The following is a 23,052-nucleotide window of genomic DNA, read 5'->3' as shown; positions in this document are numbered from 1 at the left end:
TCGACTTGCGCAAATTTGATAGGCTCCTTTATAGATAATGACACCCATTTAATATATGACTTGGGGCTGGACAATCCACCCACTTCACATAGCAAGATCATTATGGCATGCGTATTTACTTCTTACATGTAAGCATCTGCCGGACAAGAAAATTGATGTCATGTTTGTTTGCTCCCCAAAAATGTTTTAAAGTGGCTTGTTCTTTTGAGTCATGATAGGATTGAAGTGAGGACATCCTCTAGTCCCTCTTGTAAATTTCCGACCAACATGCATTCTAAACAAGCTTTTCCTTAGAAATTGTTCCGTCTCTATCTCTTAATCTACTCTACTTTGCTCTAATGAAGTACAATGGAATGCGGCGCCTTGTAAAATATCCAAACGCCCTCGCCATGCCCAGCCCAAATGGAATTAAAACAGATGCAATATAATAAACCTTTTGGCGATCTCTAACCCATGATGACCAATAACCCAATCAGTACATCGTGCAGCCATTTTCGGCTCTCGCAAATGCATTTGCAAAGAATTCTTGCATCGCTACGTAATGGAAGAGGATGCCACCCAATACTGCGAAATGCCAGAGGTTGTGACTACCTCCAACATAATCGAAGGCACCTGGACACCATCGTTCAGGTACTTGACTAGCATAAACGAATGCTCCAACTAGATAGACTGTAATACTCTTTGCAAGTGGGGCGTAGAATTCCGCTGCCCATGCTCCACCGCGAGTGAGATTGAGTTGTAAGGCAGGGACGAAACCAGTTGCGCCGAGACTGACGTAGAAGGCGACACGTGCCCATGCCATGTCTTGTCGATTGAAGGTTGGATGCCAAGGAAGAATAACACCCCCTAAACCTAGAGCAGCAGTTATGCCCATGTATGCCCAGCGACTTACAGGCTCGCAGTAGAATGCTGTGTAATCTGCTGTCATGATAGAAGCAGCAATGAGTAAGGAAATGCCGGTGTAATCGACACAAGCGAATCTTTCCAACAGCGTTTGATCGGCTACACTATTCATCGTGTGCCACATCGTACTGCAGACTAGACATTTAGAAGCAGCAAAGAAGAAGCATGCTGCAATGAAGACATCGGCTTTCGTACTAAGAGAAAATGCGTGGCTGGAGGGGTAGAAGTAAAATGCGACTGATAGGACGATGAGCAAGCCGATTGCATGCGACCAGATATTGACAGTTTCGTTTGACAACCCGAACATCGATTGGACGCATTCCACTTTTGATTCAGTGAAGCGGTAACCTTTGACGATATGTGGGTTGACCCGCCATGGAGTAGGCAAGTCTTCGTATCTGATGAGTCCATGTTTCTTCGCTCGAGCTATAGCGTTTTCGATGTGTTCTTCTACCGTCCCGGCTGCCTTCTTGGCTCTTTCGAAACCTTCATCGACCACTTCTCTGGCTTTTCCCAAACTCTCGTCCACGATTTTGCGCCCTTCGTCCATCAAGCTCTCCGCTGTACCCCTTAATCCCTTCTCCTTTACTCTATATGCTCTCGCTTCGAATTCTGATAGAATACCCTCTAACAACCCAATTCCCGTATGGACCTTCTCATGTAATGTTTCATGCGCAACCAAAGCATCTTGGTATCTCGATTCAACTGTGTCAACCATGATTCTCGCCCTCCTTTTCGTAGCCCCTAGCACTTCGCCAGAAACCTGCGAGCATCTCTCCCTCACAGCCTGTAATGTTGCATACGACCATAGGATGCTCGAATCGAAGGTGAGATTCCCGTATTTCTCAATGAAGTCTAATCTGCGCTCGAGTTCTGACAGGAATACATCGACCTTTCTTACAATTAGAATCTATGCGCCACAGAATAAGAAGTTACCTGGTAAAATACCTTAAGCATAAGACTTTCCTCGCCATCCAGCACTTGATCACTGCTTTTTCGTCGCGGGTGAAAGGAAGAATGTCGTCTCTTGTTTAAGGGTTTGGCTTCTTCTCTTCCTGAAGCCATCGTGCTGGTAGTAACATCTTCGTAAGACTCCACCGTCAAAGATGACGCTGCGCAAACCATGGTTCAAATATGTTCTTTGGTTCACAATATTGATCGTCTGTGAAACGAAATGGCTTCTAGTCGTCAAAGTGTAGCAGAGAAAAGATGTAATGTGGAATTCGAATTTCGTAGAATGATGTGAAGTGAGAGGAAGTGAGAGGAAGTCAGAGGAACAGGAGAGACAGGGAGGGCAACAAAAGATATATTAGGAGAAGACCGAGGAACGAGATAGACGGATTGAGAAAGAAGAATGGTAAGTAAATTGAAGAAGACTTATGACCAGTATCACGAGAGAGTACAATATGAAAGTAAAGTCGACTGGACCGGAATGAGAAACAAGCAGATAGATGGTCGAAGAGTTAATCAGGAAATAATAAGTTACTTTTTAACCCGAGCCCGAGGGGTCTCAAATGTCCAATATAAAACTAAGCAGGTAGGAGAAAACAAGTTAATCCGAAAACGGCAAGCTTTAAATTCGGATATAGTCCACGGGAAATTGTTTTGTTGAGCAGACCAGCATCGGTAAATTTCTTGGGGGAGAATCTTTTTGGTCTGTAATGGGTGATTTATTGGTTGATATTAGATATTGAGTATTCATTAGTCTTGCATATTACCTAGATAGGTAGGTGGGTGAGGAGAATGATCCTTGGGAGATGTATACCTTGGTAGGTAGATATAATGTAAATGGAATATAAATTTGAATATAATTTGAATATAATTTGAATATAATTTGAATATAATTTGGATACTAGTCAGGTGGTGTATGTGTATGTATAATAAGAAACTACCTAGAAGTGTAAATTATAATAAGAAATCCAAGCACACACGTGTGACTGAACTACCTCTCCAGCTCTCTATGATAAGAAAAGTCAAGTCAAGTCAAGTCAAGTCAAGTCAAGTACTTACTAACTTATAACTAATATCACAAGTCTGAATATTGAGTTTGCAACACACGCAATTGTCTCCTTTGTGTACCTCGTGTACCTCGTGTACCTACCTTAGTACTCTGTCGATGATACCTACCTAGTATACCTAATACATACATACCTACATACGTACATTCATTCAGCCTTATCGCAATCGCAATCGCCACACATTATCGAGGTTCTCCGGGTCAGAGGCAAATCCGGCAGAAAGAGTGTACCATGTATGCACAATATTTCATGGGTTCCAATCCAATTACTATCCCTCGTGCATATCAATAGCCAGCCTCTTCGTAGGAGAAACATCAGGCCGGAATTGACTATTCGCAAAGCCCTTCCATAATCCAATTGTGCCGTTTCAGCTCGGACAATTGAACAGTCGAATTGTTCCCCTTCAATTCAAACAATTAATAAATATTTAAATACTTTCATAGTTTAAGATTATTCAAGTAATTATACACTTACTCGTTTCTATAATTTCTGTAATTTCTGTAATTTCTGTAATTTTATTATTTGATTGATTTATTATTATAGAATCTCCAGCTAATAGGATAATCAATTTTGGCCTCTTTTTTTCTCCTCAGTAGAACCAACCACTTATCCGCTTTCCGAAGGAGAATCCACTTCATCACATTGGCATCATTTGCATCAATCACTTGCTTATTCCGTCTCTTCCGTCACCCCTCACCCTTCTCACCCTTCACATTTCCCTCAAATTACATTAAAACAATGCTTTAATAATTACAACTGAATAATATTGCTTATCCTCTTAAAATGGTGTCAACTCACCAATCACTATATGACAAGACTCTGACATACTGGGAATATCTTTCAATCAACCACCCTCCCTCCCCCAAGCTGGCCCCGTCTTCTGAAAAGTTAAAAAGTCGGGGTATATTATTAATATTTCTATCAGGATCGAACCTTTAAAAACTCCATGCAATGCCGTCATTGTAACTTATTCTCCATTAATCCATTCATTTATCGTCGCTCCCAAGCTACAACGGCTGGCGCCAATGGCCTGGTGAATAAACTTGCGTAATCGGTACCAATCACATCCTTGCTGCCATCAACGTTCTTAAATTTGAACAATCTAACCATGGTGGCCATGATAGTGACAAGCTGTACCGTGGCGAATTGTTCACCAATACATCTATGTCTGCCAGCACCGAATGGAAGGTAAGGACTGGAAGCGCCCTTGCTAATCATTCCGTAACCATAATCTTGGAATTCCTCATCTTGATCATTTCCAACAACACGGCCGGAACCAATATCCCACCTGTGAGGATCCCACTCAAGTGCTTCGGGGAAGAATTCGTCGTCTCGACTTGTGCAACCCGGAGATGCCATAAGCGTATGTGACGTTGGAATGACATATTTGGTTCCGCTGACTGGCATTGGTGTAGTAACTTTGCGCATGATAGAATGAATTGGGGTGTGGAGACGCAGAGTTTCCTTGAGAACGTTCTGATGGAGAGGAAGCTTGGACAAATCCTCATAAGTGAGAGCCGGGAGATCAGCACCTAAGACTTGGATTTGTTCTTGGTAGAGTTCTTCCATAATGTCTGGGCGTGAGGCGAGGCGAAGCATAATCCAGGAGATAGAAGACGAGGAAGAATGTTGTCCGGCCATGAGAAGAGCGATCATCATGTGTGCGATTTCTTGATCTGGAACTGGAGTTCCATCCTTGTAAGACGAGCGCATCAACTGCCACATAATATCAGATTTGAACTCTGCTTCCGTAGCTTGAGCACGTCTGTTTTGAATAATATCCATATAAGTTTTGGCTACAGTTCGCTGAGCATGATCGCGGGCGCGGTTGTGAGGAAGAGGGGCCCAGTGAAGCATAAAGTTGATAGGACTGAAGCCCATGTCGAGATCGTGGTAAAGAGCGGCAAAGGAGGTGTCGAATCGATCGCGGACTTCCTTTCCTTGCAGAGTATGCGAAGCAGTATAGATGGTGATTTCAGCCATAGCAGGTCCAATGTCAGCAGTTCCCTTTAGGCCTTTGAATGCCGAAGAACGCTTCATGAAGTTTTCCACCTCCATTTGTATGATTGGGACGTAGGATCGGAAAGCCTCTGTAGATAAGCCAATTTTCATGAACTATTGCAGAATTGTCAGCCATTAACTCCCCTTGTTTACCGCCTGTGATAAACCGACCTTCTTTTGCTCCATCAACTTCGCATTTGGGCAGTCGTATACTACATCTTTTCCAAATACGGGGGTTGTCAAAACAGTGTATATCTCCTCCGCATTGACATCCTTGAGCTTGCCATTGAGAATGAAGTCGCTGCCCTTTCGTCCGAGATACACGGTGGTCTTCTTTCCAAGCAAAATAAAAGTGAAAATATCGCCATACTAATAAAGTAATATTAGTCTCCAAACAGTGAACATAGGGATAAAAAGCATACCTTTGCGCGACAATCGAAGAAGAATTTGTAAGGGTCCATGCCGTAAGTGATAGTGCTACCGATGATTGGGAGCCAGTGGAAGACCACGGGAGGCTCATTGGGGTTTGCAAATAACACTTGATTCAAAACATTGAGAACGACGGATAGAACGATGAATGCTGCCACGCCAGCTGCCACAACAACACCAGTTGACCGCTGCGAAATTTCCTGGGCCAATGGCCCGGCTATATTTTCAAGAATACCCATCGCATATACTGCCGGCACACAAATACACGAAAAGATTGTGCAGAAAGTAATGAAAAGAAGGTTGAGAAGACTTGTCGTTCCAAAATTGCGAAAGTCGACAATTTAAATGGGATATTTCTTCAAAAGGAGACAGCAGGGTACCTTACCGTAGTTTGGATTTAAAATACGTTGATTGGCTAGATCTATTTCGTACCCGTGCCTGAATTTTTCGCTTGAATGATTCCACTAGAGAATGGCTGATGGAAATTAGCTCTAGTCTCCAGAAGATTGTAGGTGTTAGGTGTATCGTATGAGCAATGAGAACACCGAACTGATGCGCTCAGGAGATCACTCATCATCGAAACATAATTGGTACCTTCGGCGTGATGACATGATTATTTTAGGATTACACCTCCAGCTTAAGTTCCGAATTAGATAATAACTTCCGTCTACTAGCGTGGAAACATCTAGATTCCAAGGGGTTGAAAAGGTTGAAGGGAATCTTTACCCAATGAATACTAGGTAATTATACTCTGATCTCTAACTGCCCATCTCTCTTCATGTCTGCTATATCGTTGATGTTACTAGTCAGTATAGTCGGTATCAAACAAAGTCCATATTTCAAAGCGCGATATTTCATTGGTCTTGCAACATTCGAGTGGGCTGAAAGATTTCATTCGCTTGGGAGATTGACATGATCTGGAGCATATAGATCATCCAGATAGTTCAAATGAGTAGAATCATTGAACTGTACTGGTACATTCAAATATGAGAACCAGACTGCAAGCTTCACTAAGTGTTCTTTCCACATTCACGAATAATGTCAAGTGCAATGAATATCATGGAAAATTATAACGATGACCACTAACGATTTGAAGACCATCCATCATTCCGCTCCTGCTCTTGCACTTACTGACGCTAGGCGCAGGTTTTTGACGCGTAAGCTAATGTTGATGTGTAAAGCTGAGTGCTAGATAATATTATTTGTACATAGAAGCGAATCCGTTTGCGCCGACAAGCATGCCAAATTCCAAAAAATGCTATGAAAAGAAACCTTTACAAAGCAAAGCTTCATTCAACGAGCTGGAGCTCATCTTTTCTGCTAGGAGCAAAATCGTCCTTCCATAATTCCCATAGCCTCTCAAGTTCCGTCACGTATTCCTCGTGAACGCGATCGATATCTTGTTGTTCTGGGTTTTTAGCTTGAATTACTTTAATCGGCCGGCCGACGACAATATTCAAAGGCCTTCGATATGGCATAAGGCCGACATCGTAGTTGAAGACACCTCTAGCATGAAAGAGGGGTATGGTGAATCCCATCAATTTCTTAACCAGTAATTGAAATTTGTGGATCCATGGGTGTGAGTCGGCTGAAAATTGATCATAGAGATCATTCTCGCCAAATGCTAGAACTGGAACCAAGTCTGCGCCGGTACGGATCGCCATCTTGACAAAACCCTTGCGACGCTTGAGGACCAATCTGAGACTGTATGGCTGTGCATCTAGTGACTCTGCTGCGCCTCCAACAACTATAGTAATTGCGCGACCCATACCCTCCTAATTTGATAGTTAGAATCTGATTACGAATACGATTGCTTGAACATACCTTGTTTGGCCCACCCTTTGAAAGTAGATTCTCGCAAGATTCTTTGGATACAGACGCAAGCCCCATTGCTAAAGCGTATTCACGATATAGCGGTATCCTGAAATTGGTATCTAATGTGAGAAGTGTATTCTTGATACCTGGGAAGAGCTGAGAAAACCCAAGAGCTTCAGTGGCAAAGGCGGCGAACGCCCCGTGGGAGATTATACCATGGGGATGATATCCGAAGATATATTTCCTTGTGGGTGGCAGCTCTTGGGTTCTGTGTAATCGGGCTGGAAAGTAGGATGCAAATAATGACCACACAGGTAGCGACCGGAAGAAGTTTGAACGATGGCTCAAAGTCCCTGATATTGAAGCCTTGGAAGTAATGAGGTAAATCATATACGGGATCAATATTGGCCAGAATAGGGGTATCGCGCATAGAAAAAAGAACATTGATACAAAAATGGCAATGCAGAGTGTGTGAAACAGCACTACCAAGGTTTGAAGTCTGCGTTGAAGTGGAACATTCATTGGGGCCCATCGAATGCCGCTTGTATGCCATCTTTGTCCAGCTTGCCTCCCACTAACCAGCTTTTCGTCTTTAGACTTTGGAGCCTCATTGTGGTCTCTTTGGAGTTGTTTCTCGTAATCCTCCGAGGGCTTCACACTAGTGAGCTTACTACCATTTCGTTCGCCTTCGAAGATGGCCGTGTTATGTTTGGTATCATTTTGAGCATCCATCATCGTATTTGTGTTCGGGTCGTGACCATTCTCATGCGTCCCATTTGATTTCTGGGAAGATGATTTTCGGTGCCTTTGTCGAGGAGGGCTTTTCGGAGTATCGTCGAGGCCCTGGAATGTTAGTTTTCAGATCAAATGTTGAAGGCTCCTTCCAGTACAAACCGTTGCCGAGTACTCTCTTTGCGACTCCTGCCTATCGAACTTTGGTCTGGTATCTTGTTTGTCGACAGATTTGGTAGAATCTGAACCATTCGTGTCCACGATCCTCAGAACTGACACTTTATGTTTAGGTCCGTTTTTGCCCAGGCCATTCGCATTCGGGGCTGTTTGTCCATTCGCGCCATTCTCTTTATTTTCATCATTTTCATTGCGTCCATCATCTGGTGATTCTGGTATTTCCTCGGCAGCATCGGCATAACTTTTGGGTGGAAGGTGTAACTTTTCGCGTTCTTCTGGCAGAGCAGGCTCTGAACTTAACGTTGGTCCTGGCATTGTAATGAATGCACCCTGTCGCGAAGCGTACAGAATTGATCGTTATTTCAAAAAGACAAGCAAATAAAACAGATGCACAATATCAGTTAATTGGAAAAGAAAGGACCTCCCGTATTTCAACGCGGATATCTAATAAGTAGTCCAGTCTCGCATTGACCAAAAATAACTCTAGACTATGACGTGCCTTTCTTTGAGCGGGATTGAGAAAAAGGAAGCTCGGCTTCAAGTATCGATGAAAAAAAGCGGTACACTTACTAATTGGCTAAAACAGGCCCGTACATTGAGAACACTGCTAGTTTGACACGCAATAAGAATACCGACATCCATACTGGTAACACAAAACATAATGCTATAACTAACTAACAGATGCTGAAGTCGTATGCAATTTTTTATAAATCGAAATAATGATTTTTTGATTTGATACTGGATATTGAAGAGAGAGTAGTTCTTGACTGTATCATTCTTTCCTGTCCAGAAGAAGCCTGGTATACTAATGAAAATCGTGGAGCTGCCCCACTGATGGTACAATACATTCAGTTCGTACCTGAACAAGCCACAAGCCGTCATGACCACCCATGCCATATGCCTGCAAATGAACTTTTTGGAATCCATAGTGAAATTCAAAATAGATTAGATTTGTTTGTACATCTAGTTTACATCTTGTTGGGTTGACTTAGTAAGGGGGTGTATTGGGTTCAATAGTATTATAATTCATGTCTGCCCCTTCGTACGAAGGGGCATTGCTAAGCTATATACACGTTCTCAGTCACGTGTTCCAACACATCTAGTTATATAATGGTTATTAATTCGAAGCTTTAGACCTCGAAAAATTAGACGCACTTAACTCTTTATGTGAATTATAGTACTTTATATGGATTTTTCAATCTAAAATGTTCTTACAATCTTGAATTTACTAATTAATGTTTAATATAGCTTATCATAATAGGAATAATAAACATAATTTATTAGAATCATTAAAATAATTTAAAAGATCTAAAAGGTTTAAAAGGTTTAAAACTCTTATTCTTTTCTAGAAATATTTAATTTTTGATTTAATGTATATTATATATATATATATATATATATAAATTATGTAGAAATTACTTACGAATATCTTTTATTTTCTAAGTATTTTTTAAAATGAAATATAATAACATTTATAAAATTATTTAATTATTACTTTATTATTAAAAAAAACTACAAAGGTATATAATCGATATGTTTATTATTCTTTCTCAATAAATCACTATATTCATATATCATATTAAAGTTTTTATATATAATATTATTTAAATATTATTTATGAAGTTATTAATATTCTTACTCAGTGTATGAACCACTTACAGCGCCGCTAGTCAGCGGTCTAGGGGATAGTAAACGCTTCCGTGACTCGATTATACCCTCGCTCAATGTTTGTCTACACGCGAAGATCACTAATCTGTCTTAATATTATGGATTTTACAAGATAAGGGCTTGAGATTATAGAATCATAGCCTGAATCATATTCCATAAAAGTAGATATCCGTCAAATGATACCTTTCATCACACATTCTAAAACTCATAACTTGCAAACTTCCGACTCGGCAAAAAATACGTTGAGACCGCAAACCGCTGCGATTACAGCAAAATATAAATACATATCTCATCCCTTCCTCAAACCTCTTCCTACCGAAATATCTTCACCATGAATAAAGAGAGAAATAACCCGGTATGCCGACAATGAGAGAAAGCCAGCCAAGTTCTATGAAGAAGAAGTGCTACCATTTTTTGAAAGTCCCGTGAAGACACCTCCCAAAATAAAACGCCTCCTCCACTAAAAGAAGTGAAATTCGTGCATAAGGTTCGTAGTCCACGCAAAGCGTATCGTGACCCCGATTTTCGCTACTCAACGCCATGATATCTTTGTACACCACAAGTAATTTTGGTATAGAACAGCTGCGTATACTTGCGTCCTATGGTGATTGTTGCTATGATGTTCCTTGATTCTGAGAACTCAATTGTCTACGGACAGCAAGAAGCTCCTCTGACAATTGGTTCACCTTCTCATCCTGAGCCTTAATCTTTTCTTCCTGACTTTTCTCTTTAGCTTCCATGGCAACTACTCTGTCAGAAAATAGCTTGAGTTTTTCCTCCAATGTGTTCACATATGCCCAGACGCCCGAGGCGCCAGATGCAAACAGATTGTTACTACTATCACCACTCCCTTGATGGCTTGGTGGACCTCGACTTTGGAGAGGGTTGGAAGGCTGGAACAATGAAGTAGGAGATGTCGATTGCTGTATTGGTTGCTGCTGCTGCTGCTGAGAACCCTGTTGATTATTTCCAGGGCTTTGTTGATTGGATAGTTGACTCGATAAAGTAAATCTTGTATCAGGAGGGGCTAAGCCAGCCAGAGCTGGGAGTTTTGGGCCCTGTGCGCTGTGTGGAGATGGTAAAGACATTCCGGGAGGTGGACTCCTTCCAGACTGATGACGTCCAAAGTGCTGTTGCTGAAATTGAGTGGTCAAGCTGGGTGATCGCTGTCTGGTGATTGAGGCAGAATCATGGCCAAGCTGGTGTGAATGCATGCCGGCGGGACTGAGTGGCTTAGGACTCTCAGTTATACCGCTCTGGGAAAACATTGAGCCAGGACTAGTGCCAAGAGGCATTGATGAGACACTGTTGCTTGGTGTGTGCATACCAATAACATTGTTCTGCATGCTGGGTGATGTAGCGGAACTAGAGGAACCTACGCGGTCCGTACCGGGCGGATAAAGACCTGTGGGAGCATTTTGTCTTTGCCCCGCAGGAGGATAGGTGCTTGGAGTACGTGAGTGAGAGCCGTAACTATCTTGGCTACCAGTGTTACCAGCTACATGCTGTGCTTTGATACTAGGCAGACTAAACCGTCGGCCGTCTTCTTCAGACATTTCTACTTCGTTGGAATGGGGATTGCCATTCGTATACATTATTCCGTCCATTCCATTATCATCAGCTTCCCCTACATTAGTCCCATCAAATTCGTCGTCCCCTCCGAAGCTTCCCATGCTTGCTCTCCTTCCGGCGCAACCGCCGAGGCCTTTGCTATGACGAGCAAGTGCATCACCGCGCGCGAATTTTCGATCGCATTTTGGGCAAATATGAGGACGCTCTCCTGTATGTAGTTTCATGTGGCGCTTCAAATCGTGTAACCTACGAAACCTCATTTGGCAGGTTTGGCAGACGTAAGGCTTTTCTTGACTATGTGTCAAGAGATGACTTTTCAGATTATGGTGTCGAGTAAACTCAGTCTCGCAGTAAGGGCATTTATGTTTCTTTTGAGAAGGCGACCTTGGTAGGAGTTGCTGGTTTTGATTGGGCATGGGTAAGCTCATCCCTCGAGAAGGGTATTGTGAAGGATCCATCTGTGCCAAATTGCCTGGGAACGACATAGATTTGTTTGAGGGCTGCTCATCCATGGCAGCTTGAAGCTGACTGAGACCTGATCGCGTATCTCGGCCATCGGTGTCTAAAGAATTTGTCATGGCAGCCGGACTGGCGACAATTGTAGGACTCGCAGTTGCAGTTTGAGCCGTGCTACCCAAGCTTGCAAGGCTTGCCACGCTCGCTGGGCTGGTTTCAGACCTTTCGTCGAATGGCATTGTGGTCGGAATTGTCAGTGCATTTGCAGCAGCGGACATGCCGTCACTCATAGTAGTTGCAGCTATGGGAGCGTCTTGCGGTCTGCTCACGCTGACTCCTCCTCCGCCTAAAAGAGACGCGATAGCCTCATGACCGGGATTTTTGCTCATGGCGCCGATTTGACTTTTCTGCGCTTCTTCCTTCTTCCGTCGTTCGTCTTCAAAGGCCGCTGCCCCGGTGAGCGGCACAGCAGGAGACACGGGCGAGAATGTGCCGCCGAATCGCGGTGCTTTTGCAGGCGAAACAACCAGCCCCGCGTTCGCGATTGATGTAAGATTTGTCGTCGGAGGTTGTGTTTGATCTGCCCGACTTCGTTTTAAAGACCTTGGTCTAGTATTGTCGGATTCGGGATGACTTGAAGTTGCAGGAGAAGATTTAGTGGCGGGGTCTGATAAATTCGCGGCAAAACCTGGTACGGTCGCGGAAATTGTTTCTTGCTCTGAGGCCATGAACTCGATATATTATAATGGGTCAAAAATTGACGCTTTAATTCACTAATTCTTTGATTCGCGATCTTGATAACGCTCGTGATGTAATCAAGCTCTCATGCCGAGTCTTCACTACCCGATTGTAAATTGTTGCGAGGCTGGTATTTCTGCTGGATCATAAGGCTTCTGTAGAGAATTAGAAACGATCGCCTCACGCTTTGCAATTGACATGATGAACCTACGGCTTTAGCGATTCGATCGTATATTGGATCTGGGTGTAATGAATAAATCGCAAACCGTGTTAAACGACGTAATTATCCAGGGCTACGAGGGCTACTATCTCGCTGAACATAATCAGACAGACTGGATAACATTCAAGTAGATAAAGATAATAAATGATACAAGTTCAAAAATCGAGAAAGTGGTAGAATTGATGAATTGAGAAAACCGAATGTAGAGCACTGGGAGCTGCTGACTTTCCTGCGTACACTAGAATGAATCTGATGGATGAACAAGAAGTAGTAGAAGTTCTAAATAGAAAATAAAGCTGAAGGTTGATTGCGCCTCAATAGAACTTCCAGGTTAGCGCCACTCTTTTGCGATCAAGTCTCTTTCAAGGCTTAGCTTCTTCTTGCCTTAAAACATGCTTTTTTTTTCTTTCTTCTTCTTCCTTTCTATTGCTGACTCTATCACATAATACTTTACTAGGTAGGTAGGTAGGTAGGTAGGTAGAGTACCTGCCATCAATATGAATCATACGGTTTGATGAAATTTCATATTCATCCATGGATATTCATGTTTCTTATTATGTACTCTGTGTGTGTATATATAAATAGTAGGTAGGTAGGCATGTAAAATTACCTACCTAGGTACCTGCCAGGTGCTCAGAAACTTTAAAGATAAACTACCTACTTTATACAGATTAATACCTATCGATCTATGCTTTGAGTCTAGCATTACATTTATAAGAGCTGAGACTTATAACACCCAGCCAGTCCTTACGGTACAGAGGTAGTCATCATCTTACACGAAGCATTCATGCCTAGGAGGGTAGGATGAAGAGTAGTACATAGGTAGTAGGTGGTAGCCAGTAACCAGTAGCCACTTCAATGCCTCTACATGGACAAAAAAAGCGATAGACCAGATCACTCAAGAAGCATCCATACCTGGGTGTCTTGAAAACACAAATTTCAATAGTTTATGGTAATATCAGTTTACATGCAAACATACAGAATGGATCTGAAGCTTATAACTGTATATAACTGTATTCAGTCAACTTATGATCTGAGAAAGTGGTTGTTTGATTTGATAACAACTACTGAATAGAGGATCTAGGTATAGTATCTTTATGGTTGTTCCGGTTTTCGGTGCTGGATTCTATTGGGAGAGTTGTTTTCATGCTTCCAAATCATTGATGATTCTACCTGCCAGTTTGAGTCCTGCATGGTATCTATCCTTTCTGATCTCTTGTCACTACTATCCTGCTTCCGTTACCTACTTGTCATGTATCAGCTGGTCGATGATCATTTAAAGCACGTATGGCGTCGGCTTCATGTGGGCAAATTATCAGGATAGCAAAGCTAAATCCAATGAGGTAAAATCTAGGGGACGTATTGATCTGATTGGAGGGCCTTTAACATGTTTTACTTTCCTCGTTCTTTTCTTGACTTCCTCAGCCACATTGATTCTTGTCTCATCTTCACGTACAGGGCCCACCTCCGTATAGAGTTCACTTCGCATTAGATATAAATCTTTGGAATGCTCGGCACTTGAGCCTCAGAGCGCCATATTTACCTACCTATCTACCTATATTCATTGTCCAACAGTTAAAGATTGATGAATGCTATGTGAGTATATGAGTATAATCGAATGACTAGCTAGGTACATATTTCACATTCTGACTACCTCCATCTGTATGAAACAACGGAACCTCACACCAAAACTGGTTTCCCAAACCCTCGAGTATCAAATTGGATCTGGAATGGTAAAATACTTGATTGTCAAAAATCGGATTGGATCATTGAAAAGCATTATGATATAAGGTTTACTTAATATGACTTATTTCGTCCATCGCGTGACTGCCTCCAGACACTGCGTGTGCACAACGGGTTAAACATATCATGTAATCGGTATTGATTACATAGAACAAAACTTACTCAGAACACAACCCTCTCCAAAGTCTTTGTATTCCTTCCTATTTCTTCCCTTCTTTTCCATACTGCAGTAACTCTTGTTCACCCCAAATCTGCTCTCAAAAGGTCATCGAATCCACAAAATTAGTTAACCATTGGCCAAACAACTTATGGGTGTAGTCAGTTCATGACAAAGGACGTCAGCCACGGCTGAAAATACGACAACCTTGGCCAATTGATCTACGCCGGTTGTCGCCTCCCTGTAGAGCACTGCCTTAGGTCTTGACGCTACATCTCAAAATACAGGTCCGAGGTATGACATAACCTGGATAGCATCCCTCAGAGGTAGTCCATGAGATGACAAGATTGCTCAACGTCGATTTCGATAACCCGGAGTCTTTGTTCCCTTATTCTGGGGAGAAATCGATCAAAATGACGTTAGTCTAATCAACAGGCATGGCGATAGATTAACGGAAGGATGGTTGAGCATTTATAGATTGCTCTAGATTCTCCATCTTCGCTGTTACTTGCATCATAAAAGGCACCAGCCACACATAACATCGTAGAAAAGTGTTCATATTCCTGTTTCTTGCTAGTAAATGACATAACTTCACAGATTTTCACAATCTCCCGATCCACTAAATACTGCAATACAGGGCGCACGGCTTTCTATGCTTTTTCCCGTCATGATATTTCCTGTAGGTAGTTGTCTAGCTTAGTTAATCTTTACATGTTCTGTCTTTGTGGCATAGTCACATGACATGTCATATCAGTGATCTTGCATGGATGCAGAGTTGAGAGAAAGTTAGCTGTAGCATTCCATATAGACTTTTCAATTCAAAACAATTTTCGAATTTTATATTTAATATTCAGACTTTTTAATTCTTTTAATTCTTTTAATTCTATTCCTTTTATAATAAATTATATTAAATGAATAATTAGTGAATTTAAGATTCGAAAACCATTTTGGATTGAAAAATCCGTATGAAGTACTATAGTTTGTACTGAGAAGTTTGAAATATTTTGGGATGCCAAATTGAACAATTCGGAATGTAGTTATGACATGAAGAAATCTGATCTTACTCCGAATGAACGGAGAGACACATATAATGAGAGGAGACACTATCTTACGCGACGATTGGATGAGGGGCCTTGGTTTGGTTTCCATTGTTAGTAGAATAATGAAATACTAGACCCCCTTTTTCAAACCTTTCGAGGTCGCTAATCATGATTACTTTATCTTTCTTATACGTACGACTCTGAGAGAATCTTTTCATGATATAGAATATCGCCTTATCAGTTCAGTAGAAAACGATTAAATATTTCACTTGCAACTATTCAATGCAGTAGGGAACAGAGGAGAAAATTATTCCCCCCCCCCCCAACCGTACATACTCTTGAAGTATAAATTGTTCACAGCAACTGACTCGGAGCCTCTGGAAAATACCAATTCCTTCAAAGGCATTACTCATGACTAGAATGATGTTACACTAGGAAGAGAGATGGCGAGAAAGTAGAAAGAGTATATAAAGAAGCCAAGAAAGATCACGAGAAGAAATTCAGCTAGTCGCAGCTGCTGATCTGCGTTGCTAACAGAATACAAGAAAGACCTCAAGAAATGATTGAGACATTCCAGGAATGCTAGGTATACTTCCTTGTTTAGAAATGGTTGGAGAATTGGGGCACCGGTAGCTTGAATATCCTATTTCGGACAAGAGATTTACTTGGGTATAAGATTATGGTAGCGAGTCATACTTTCAAAGGTTGGAAGAATAAGGTGGTTCAGAGGATGATTGATCTTCAACATCATCTTGGCAATGCATAACTTCCTTCAACCTAAGCTTACAAACTCGAGCTACTTTGGAACCTCAGTTGCCGCTTCTCCAATGTCCTTTTTAATCTTACTAGGACAATCATCATCGGTCATTCCAAAAACTCCCTTTGGGCTCTTCCCTAACCCTCCGCCCCTGGATTCGGTGACTTCCCATTCTACAAGCTCAGCGTTTTCTTGTCTATCGCCATCAGCAAAATCGAAAATTCGGTAGTCCGCATTCTCATATTGCCTGTAGCTGACGGAAGTCCGAAGAAACGCCGAATGAGAAACCACAGCGATAACCTTCTCTGGACGTTGCTGTAACCATTTCCTAGCGGTAATTCCTCGTCTTATCAGAGCATGCTTCGAAAACTCATACAGACCAGATTTTTCTGGAAACAGTGGATCAACAGCTGACCAGTCAAATTGTGGCCACTCCTTCTCCATAATCTCAATGGGCGTTCCTGTATCACATGGCTTGTCTGAGTTCTCCTGCCATTCGGGTCGAAGGATAACGGGAACACCGCCCTTCATCAACCAGCCCAGGCCTTGCTGTGCTGTTTGCAAAGTCCGTCTCATGGGGCTCACCACAATGAGATCAATTTCCCGAGCCAGTGGAACTTCATTCTCGAGATGGCTAGCCAATTCGTCACATTGTGTCCTGAAGCCAAGATCGGTCAACGCCGGATCATGTAGCTCATAGTTGCGTGCCCTAAAAAATCAGCTCAGGTCACAAATTATACTACAGGATGACTTATGAGACACATCTTGTGCAACGTTAGCCAGAAACCGTAATGTAGTTGAGTCTTGTTGACTGACTGTGGAGTGCTTGTGCATGCCTAATCAAAATGATTGTTGGAGGCATCTTGTAACACGATAATCAAAGTGTATTTGAATATTGGTAGATATTATTGATCAGGTGCTACACCAGAAACTGAGAGATGAGTAACCTTTAAGTAGGTGAAGAAAAGTTTGGAGGCTACCTAGGTTATTCTGTGAATAGAAAGTTAGGTCGGTATAGTTAGGTAAACAAGGGAATGTTGTTCACATCATTCAGTCATGAAGCAGTGAATGTTGATGTCGTGTGAAAACGTGGACAGTGGAGTAGCATGCGATGTTAGTCATCGATGTCAGTCAGCTTTATTCCGATTGCTAGCTTTACATAGTTAAAAGAGAGATCAGAACTAATAAAACATTTCAATCACTCAAAAGATATAGAATATTTGAAAAAAAAAATTAAAAGATTCTCTTGTGTAAAAAAATCACACATTTATTTCTAATTTTTCTACAATCAAACTATAATTATTCTAGAAATCAAAACGATCTGAATTAGTATTTACTAAACACCAAATAGCATTTTTAACGTTGAGATATTGATATGGAATGTTGCTTTATAAGATTATTACCGTAAAATGTACAAGAGGTCTAATTGATGGTTCAAATCATCTTATAAGTTTGCTTCATGTATCCTCTATTCTGTGCATATGAAGACTAGCTGCAAGACTAACCGATAACGGTAAGCAAGGAGGCAGGACAGGCTATGTGATTATGTTGAAGTAGGTAGTGGCAATTGTCTTTCTTTGAACCTAATCATCACGCAGTACGGAATTTTGATTTCTTCCAACCATGAGTCTGTATCGTTCTGCTGCACTCTCCAGTCGAATCAAAAAGTCTACTCCATCACTGAAGCGAAGTTCATCCTCTCCCTTCTCTTCCCTGCCCAAAGGAAAACCTCTACGACGATCGAAATCGAAAGCAGACTGTGATGATGAAGAGGAAGAGGAAGAGGGCTTTTTCAATGATAAGCTTGACGATGTAGGTCTGGTCAAAGCTCTTGCAACCGATCTCACCTTACGGGATGTTGCGCAAGCTATTCAACATATCAAGGGTAGGATGTGGAGCCATATGCCAGTGCAGAGGAGTGGTATGAATTCAACACGAATCGCGGAGGTCCTCAACTACCGGGACTCATTACCAAATGTTGTTACTGTCTCACATGTTCAAGCTTTACTAAACTCTCCTACTGCTGTTGAACGAGAGATTGCAGAATTAGTACATGGAGGGGCGATAAGGAAAGTTGTTGTCGGTGGGAGAGGAAGCCTTGGGGAACTCTTGATATTGGTGAAGGATTTAGAGATCATGATAGAGAGAAGCAACCTTAAGGCTTCTTCAAAGAAGGACTTGAAGAAACTACTATGTGAAAACCCTACCGCGCTGAAGTTTCCTAGATCCCAGTTCACGGAAGAAAGCGCTCACGAATTCATACACGCTGGATTTCTTACCTCGTCAACGACCAATTATACAGTCACAGACCATTTCTCGAGGCCAGGTGACGGTTCAAAAGGAACCCTCACTTCGCTAGAGGGTATTTCAAGGGCAGGTTCTGGATCTCTAGCTGCCGTTGGTGGGGAAGGGGCTGTTCATGCTTCTGGAGGGACTGGAGGCGGTGCTCGATTGTCGGGAAAGGGCGATTTCACCTTTTCCCTTCCAGCAACAGGACAACTTCTTAGACTGTTGGGTAATGCCCGTGCTCACCTCGTGTTCTTGCTGTCCAAATCGAAGTATCGTGAAGCACCCGAATCTCTTCTACGGCAGCGGTGGGATGGTGGAATCGAAACAGACGAAGGAACTAGCGTGGCAAAGAGGCATAGAGGAGAATTCTCTGGCGTTCTTCCCGGCAAAACTAGAAAATGGAAGCAGTTTTATGGAATCTCGTTCGAATGGATACTGGCAGAGTGCGTTGGCGCAGGCTTAGTTGAAGTCTTCGATACCAGGAGCATTGGGAGAGGCGTACGTGCATTATAAATATTCCATGAAGGATCTGAAGTCTATCTGGAATACCGTGGGTCGATCTTATCCTTTGCGATCACTGTTGTTTGAAACTCAAGATGGATTTAGATTGTTCGAATCTACAGGGAGAAACATTCCCTGGTCTAGACTGGCATAAGTTTAGTAAGCTCCATATAATGTATAAAATTCATATCAAATGCGGAGATCACCAATGGGTGGAGATCACTACTGCATGTTCAGCAGCGGAGCATTTTGAATGAACAGTGCTCAGGTCTCGGGGGTATCAATTTCTCTCCTGTTCAGGGCTCGTTACATGCAAATAAGCATGCGATGCGAGAAATAAGTTGGATATCAAGTAAACCTCACACATAATCAATGTTCTAATTCGAATTTGATAATTGAATGTTTTTAATGTTTCAACTCAAATTCAACAATCAAATGCTTTTGGTTTAAACTTTCAACTCAGATTAGATAAATATCTGAGCATTTAAAAAGCATTTGGGATATTCACACAATCGCAATCATTCAGAAGCTTTCAAACAATTCTTATCATGGTGTCATAGCAAAATGCGACTTATTACTGTATTGCTTATATTCGCCATCTACCCCATATGTATCAAATACACTTGGGAAAATGTAAAAGATTCAAAAGCGTCTCCTACCTTGTCATTATGGCACGGATTGGGCGTTTTTCTCATTTGTGACCCCTGTGCTTCTTTCAACCCCTGAGCTTCTTTTAATATTGCCCCTCACACGGGTAATTTTGGCAGAGTTTTGGTGAACCTATTATCGATATGAGATCAATCACATAGACAGACATGAAGATTAGGTCGAGTGTGCTGTGTGGGGCTGAAATCGTCAAACGGTATTTCACATTCTGTGTCTAACCAATCCATTTCAGAGCTGGTATGGGGGAGAGGAAGCTTTGGATAGTATAGCAGCGTATTAGAGGCAAGTAGGCTTGCAGCAAATATTATAGCTTGGGTACTTAACTCCTTCTTAACAAGACATGTTTGATAGCTGACATGCTGCCATGCTACCAAAACGCACATTGTTTTATATCTAGTGGACGCAAAGGCCAAAAGGGTATCGGCATGCAAGAGACATCGATTAATGAACATCCTTTCAGAAGAGTACCGGCATGCATGGTGTATGATTGATTGTAAGCATGTTTATCTGGGGTTAGTAAAGAGCTTATTATTAGTACACCTCTGTTCGTCTGGATCATTCATTGGAGGATGTAGTCTGGGGTTAAGAAGTGAGATCTTCCATAGATGGTGTGGTTGAGAAATATTTCTTCCTAAATGACAAAAAGCAAGTGAAATTCGGAAATGGCACACCTATTCGGTAGTTGAGTAGTAGGATCATATCAATTAATTGATAAAAGCAAAGCAAAGTAAAGTAAACCTTAGGAATCTTCGATATAGATAAATCTTCGGTGAATGGTGTCGCATTGTGATTTTGTACAATGAATCCTACCGCACGAGAAGACGATTATGTCCCTATATCGTTATGTCGTTATATCATTATGTCGTTATATCATTATGTCGTTTTATCGTTTTATCGTTTTTTTTTTCTCTCTCGGGTTTATCGTCTCCCGATAAGTATGCCATACCATTGACCAATCAAGGTCTCTCTATCTAGCTACCTACCGAGTACCTAGTACCTAGTATTTCCCCTTCATCCCTCTTGTCTCTACAGAGTAAGTAAGGTCTTGTCCTACCTAGGTGCCGACCTCTAGTTAGTTCCTGCCCAAATTTGATCAATTTCGATAAGGATATCTAGGGTATCTAGGGTATCTAGGGTAGCGAGGAGACCTAGGTAGGTTCAATAGATTCCCAAGAGAGTAGAGATTGCCCAAGATGCTCCACACTATCCTCGAAGTAATCATCAATTTATATTATTCTCCTCCAGATTATTCGTGAGGCCCGGTGAGGGAAGTGAACTTATCCACACACTTCCTCCTAGTCCTCGGCCTATGGGAAAGAAAAGAAACGGAAGAAGGAAGGACATCTTTGCGGCGTAGAAAGATATTAATAATACAACAATAATGATAATTCCCTCCCCAAAAATACCCATGACATGAGAGACAAAAGTTCCGAGCTTTAAAGTTTTTCTATTCTCGAGACTCGAGTACGAATCAACTACGAGTACTGGGTCTGCCCAGGTGGTCTAGTCTAGATAGGCGACGGTGGAGGGTGGAGGGTGGTAAATACATGGTAACCATTATATCATCTCTTGTACCTGGTAATTGATAGGAGAAAAAAAAAACAAAGCGAACAAAATCAAGAATTAAACATCCTAAATTACCATGTCATTTTCTGTATGTTCTGCATTTCGTTCTTTACCATATTGATCTTGATCCCCTCGTCCCTAGACAGATAGGTAACTCATAATCTAACAAGGTACCAAGTAGTCAGTCCCTTTTGTTTTTCCCTCTCTCTCCCTCTCTCTCTCTCTCTCTCTTTTTGACCCACCAACTATCCCGATACTGGTAACGAAAAAATCCACTCATTCACCACCCTTCACGAATCAATCATCTACCCTGCTCAGGTCAACGGTACATTTGCCTTCCCCTTGCAACCTGGTAGTACTCTCACCCATCACCCATCATCCTTCACCCATCAATCACCCAACCCCATGAGTCGAGCCGAGAGAGGAAGTGCATGGTTGATTTCAAAGTTGTAGGACGTACTGGTATCCGCACTCACAGAGTTATACAGTAAGTAAGCTCTTTGCTTTCCTCCATTCATAGAACAGAACTCTCTTCTATCTTTTATCACCCCTCTGTTGCATATTCCAATAAGCTTCCGCGCTGCAGCTCTGCATACTCCATGTAACCTTGGGCTTAACACTAAAACGCTACAGAAAAGTACCCAGTACTTGCTTTACCTTGCTTTCCTTACTTTTTTCGTCCACTCCTCACTTCTTGTACACGTCTGGTTTCGCGTCACGATTCGAAAACTTCGAATCCTTTTTCTGGCATTCTATCCATCTCTCACGACGGCGAAAAGAACGACGATATCACGATCCTCATTTATGTTCCATACCAATCTCACTCGTCCTCCCATATAACTCGCCAAGTGACGGCTTCCTGCCTCTGTATCACCAAACCTGCGACTATTCATTCACTTGTCGCCAAATTCACCGCCAGGACTCGAGAGATCTATCATCGATTCACCGTTCACAAACCTAAAACATACGATTTTATATCATAGAATATCAACAATAGAAGATTCTTTTCATCTCTTTCTTACGATTTGATTCCCAGTCTTTTCCATTTGCCAAATCGCATGAAAAGGTTGGAAGATTGAGGTTCATACTTTCACAAATACCAACCAATTGAAGTCGAGAGCCTGCACAACACTACTTCTTTTTGTCATAAGCACTGCATCCAAAGACGCCCAACTTCCAAAAAAAATCCTTTCCAGAAGTCAGTGATTCGATCTAGTCTGCTGAATGCATGAACACGATATTACATATAACTTGTCAACGTCTGTTAGTCTTGGAATAATCGGATAATTACTGCACATTTTTCGACTGTGGCACCCAGCATCACTAGCAAAGGGAACTTGCATATCTTGAGGAGGAATTTCCGAGAAATAAGTCTTCGTATCTGGAACATACACATGGTTTTCACATTGGAATCTTAATTTGTAAGGTCTTCCATATCTGGGATTGGAGCTTGACCCTTCGAGATAAATTTGCATGATTATCTGATCTTTTATTTTTCTGCCCTGATGTCAGGAAGAGTGCACTGACAAGTCAAGCAGGTCCAAACGCCCAATCTTGCTAAGGCATATCAGACGGCGTACTATCGGGTTTCACCCACTTTCGAG

The 23,052-nt window shown here is 42.0% G+C and overlaps 6 protein-coding genes across 6 annotated transcripts; 1 reads left to right on the top strand and 5 right to left on the bottom strand.

The window, feature by feature from the left end:
• Positions 1-472: 472 nt before the first annotated feature.
• EAE97_007608 (uncharacterized protein) lies at positions 473-2,028 on the bottom strand (the record flags this gene model as incomplete). The annotated part of the gene is made up of 2 exons (XM_038878122.1): positions 473-1,795; positions 1,852-2,028. 2 exons carry the CDS (start codon positions 2,026-2,028, stop codon positions 473-475), a joined length of 1,500 nt encoding a protein of 499 aa, XP_038730960.1.
• A 1,883-nt stretch (positions 2,029-3,911) lies between these two features.
• On the bottom strand, positions 3,912-5,590 carry EAE97_007607 (uncharacterized protein; the record flags this gene model as incomplete). The annotated part of the gene is made up of 3 exons (XM_038878121.1): positions 3,912-5,036; positions 5,094-5,291; positions 5,345-5,590. 3 exons carry the CDS (start codon positions 5,588-5,590, stop codon positions 3,912-3,914), a joined length of 1,569 nt encoding a protein of 522 aa, XP_038730959.1.
• An 800-nt stretch (positions 5,591-6,390) lies between these two features.
• Positions 6,391-8,679, bottom strand: EAE97_007606 (uncharacterized protein). Its single transcript, XM_038878120.1, has 3 exons — positions 8,061-8,679; positions 7,176-8,009; positions 6,391-7,126 (listed from the first exon to the last, which is right to left on the bottom strand). The coding sequence occupies exons 1-3, from the start codon at positions 8,388-8,390 to the stop codon at positions 6,641-6,643; spliced, it is 1,650 nt and encodes a 549-aa protein (XP_038730958.1). The 5' UTR covers positions 8,391-8,679; the 3' UTR covers positions 6,391-6,640.
• A 1,678-nt stretch (positions 8,680-10,357) lies between these two features.
• On the bottom strand, positions 10,358-12,499 carry EAE97_007605 (uncharacterized protein; the record flags this gene model as incomplete). The annotated part of the gene is made up of 1 exon (XM_038878119.1): positions 10,358-12,499. One exon carries the CDS (start codon positions 12,497-12,499, stop codon positions 10,358-10,360), a length of 2,142 nt encoding a protein of 713 aa, XP_038730957.1.
• A 3,966-nt stretch (positions 12,500-16,465) lies between these two features.
• EAE97_007604 (uncharacterized protein) lies at positions 16,466-17,534 on the bottom strand (the record flags this gene model as incomplete). The annotated part of the gene is made up of 4 exons (XM_038878118.1): positions 17,407-17,534; positions 17,243-17,357; positions 17,178-17,190; positions 16,466-17,135 (listed from the first exon to the last, which is right to left on the bottom strand). The coding sequence occupies exons 2-4, from the start codon at positions 17,286-17,288 to the stop codon at positions 16,466-16,468; spliced, it is 729 nt and encodes a 242-aa protein (XP_038730956.1). The 5' UTR covers positions 17,289-17,357; positions 17,407-17,534.
• Positions 17,535-18,049: 515 nt separating this feature from the next.
• Positions 18,050-19,228, top strand: EAE97_007603 (uncharacterized protein; the record flags this gene model as incomplete). The annotated part of the gene is made up of 1 exon (XM_038878117.1): positions 18,050-19,228. One exon carries the CDS (start codon positions 18,050-18,052, stop codon positions 19,226-19,228), a length of 1,179 nt encoding a protein of 392 aa, XP_038730955.1.
• Positions 19,229-23,052: the final 3,824 nt, after the last annotated feature.

Source organism: Botrytis byssoidea, assembly GCF_014898295.1.
Source record: "Botrytis byssoidea strain MUCL 94 chromosome Unknown BBYS_015, whole genome shotgun sequence".
In the NCBI taxonomy this organism is placed as follows: Eukaryota; Fungi; Ascomycota; class Leotiomycetes; order Helotiales; family Sclerotiniaceae; genus Botrytis; species Botrytis byssoidea.
This window is presented reverse-complemented; position numbering and strand designations above follow the sequence as displayed.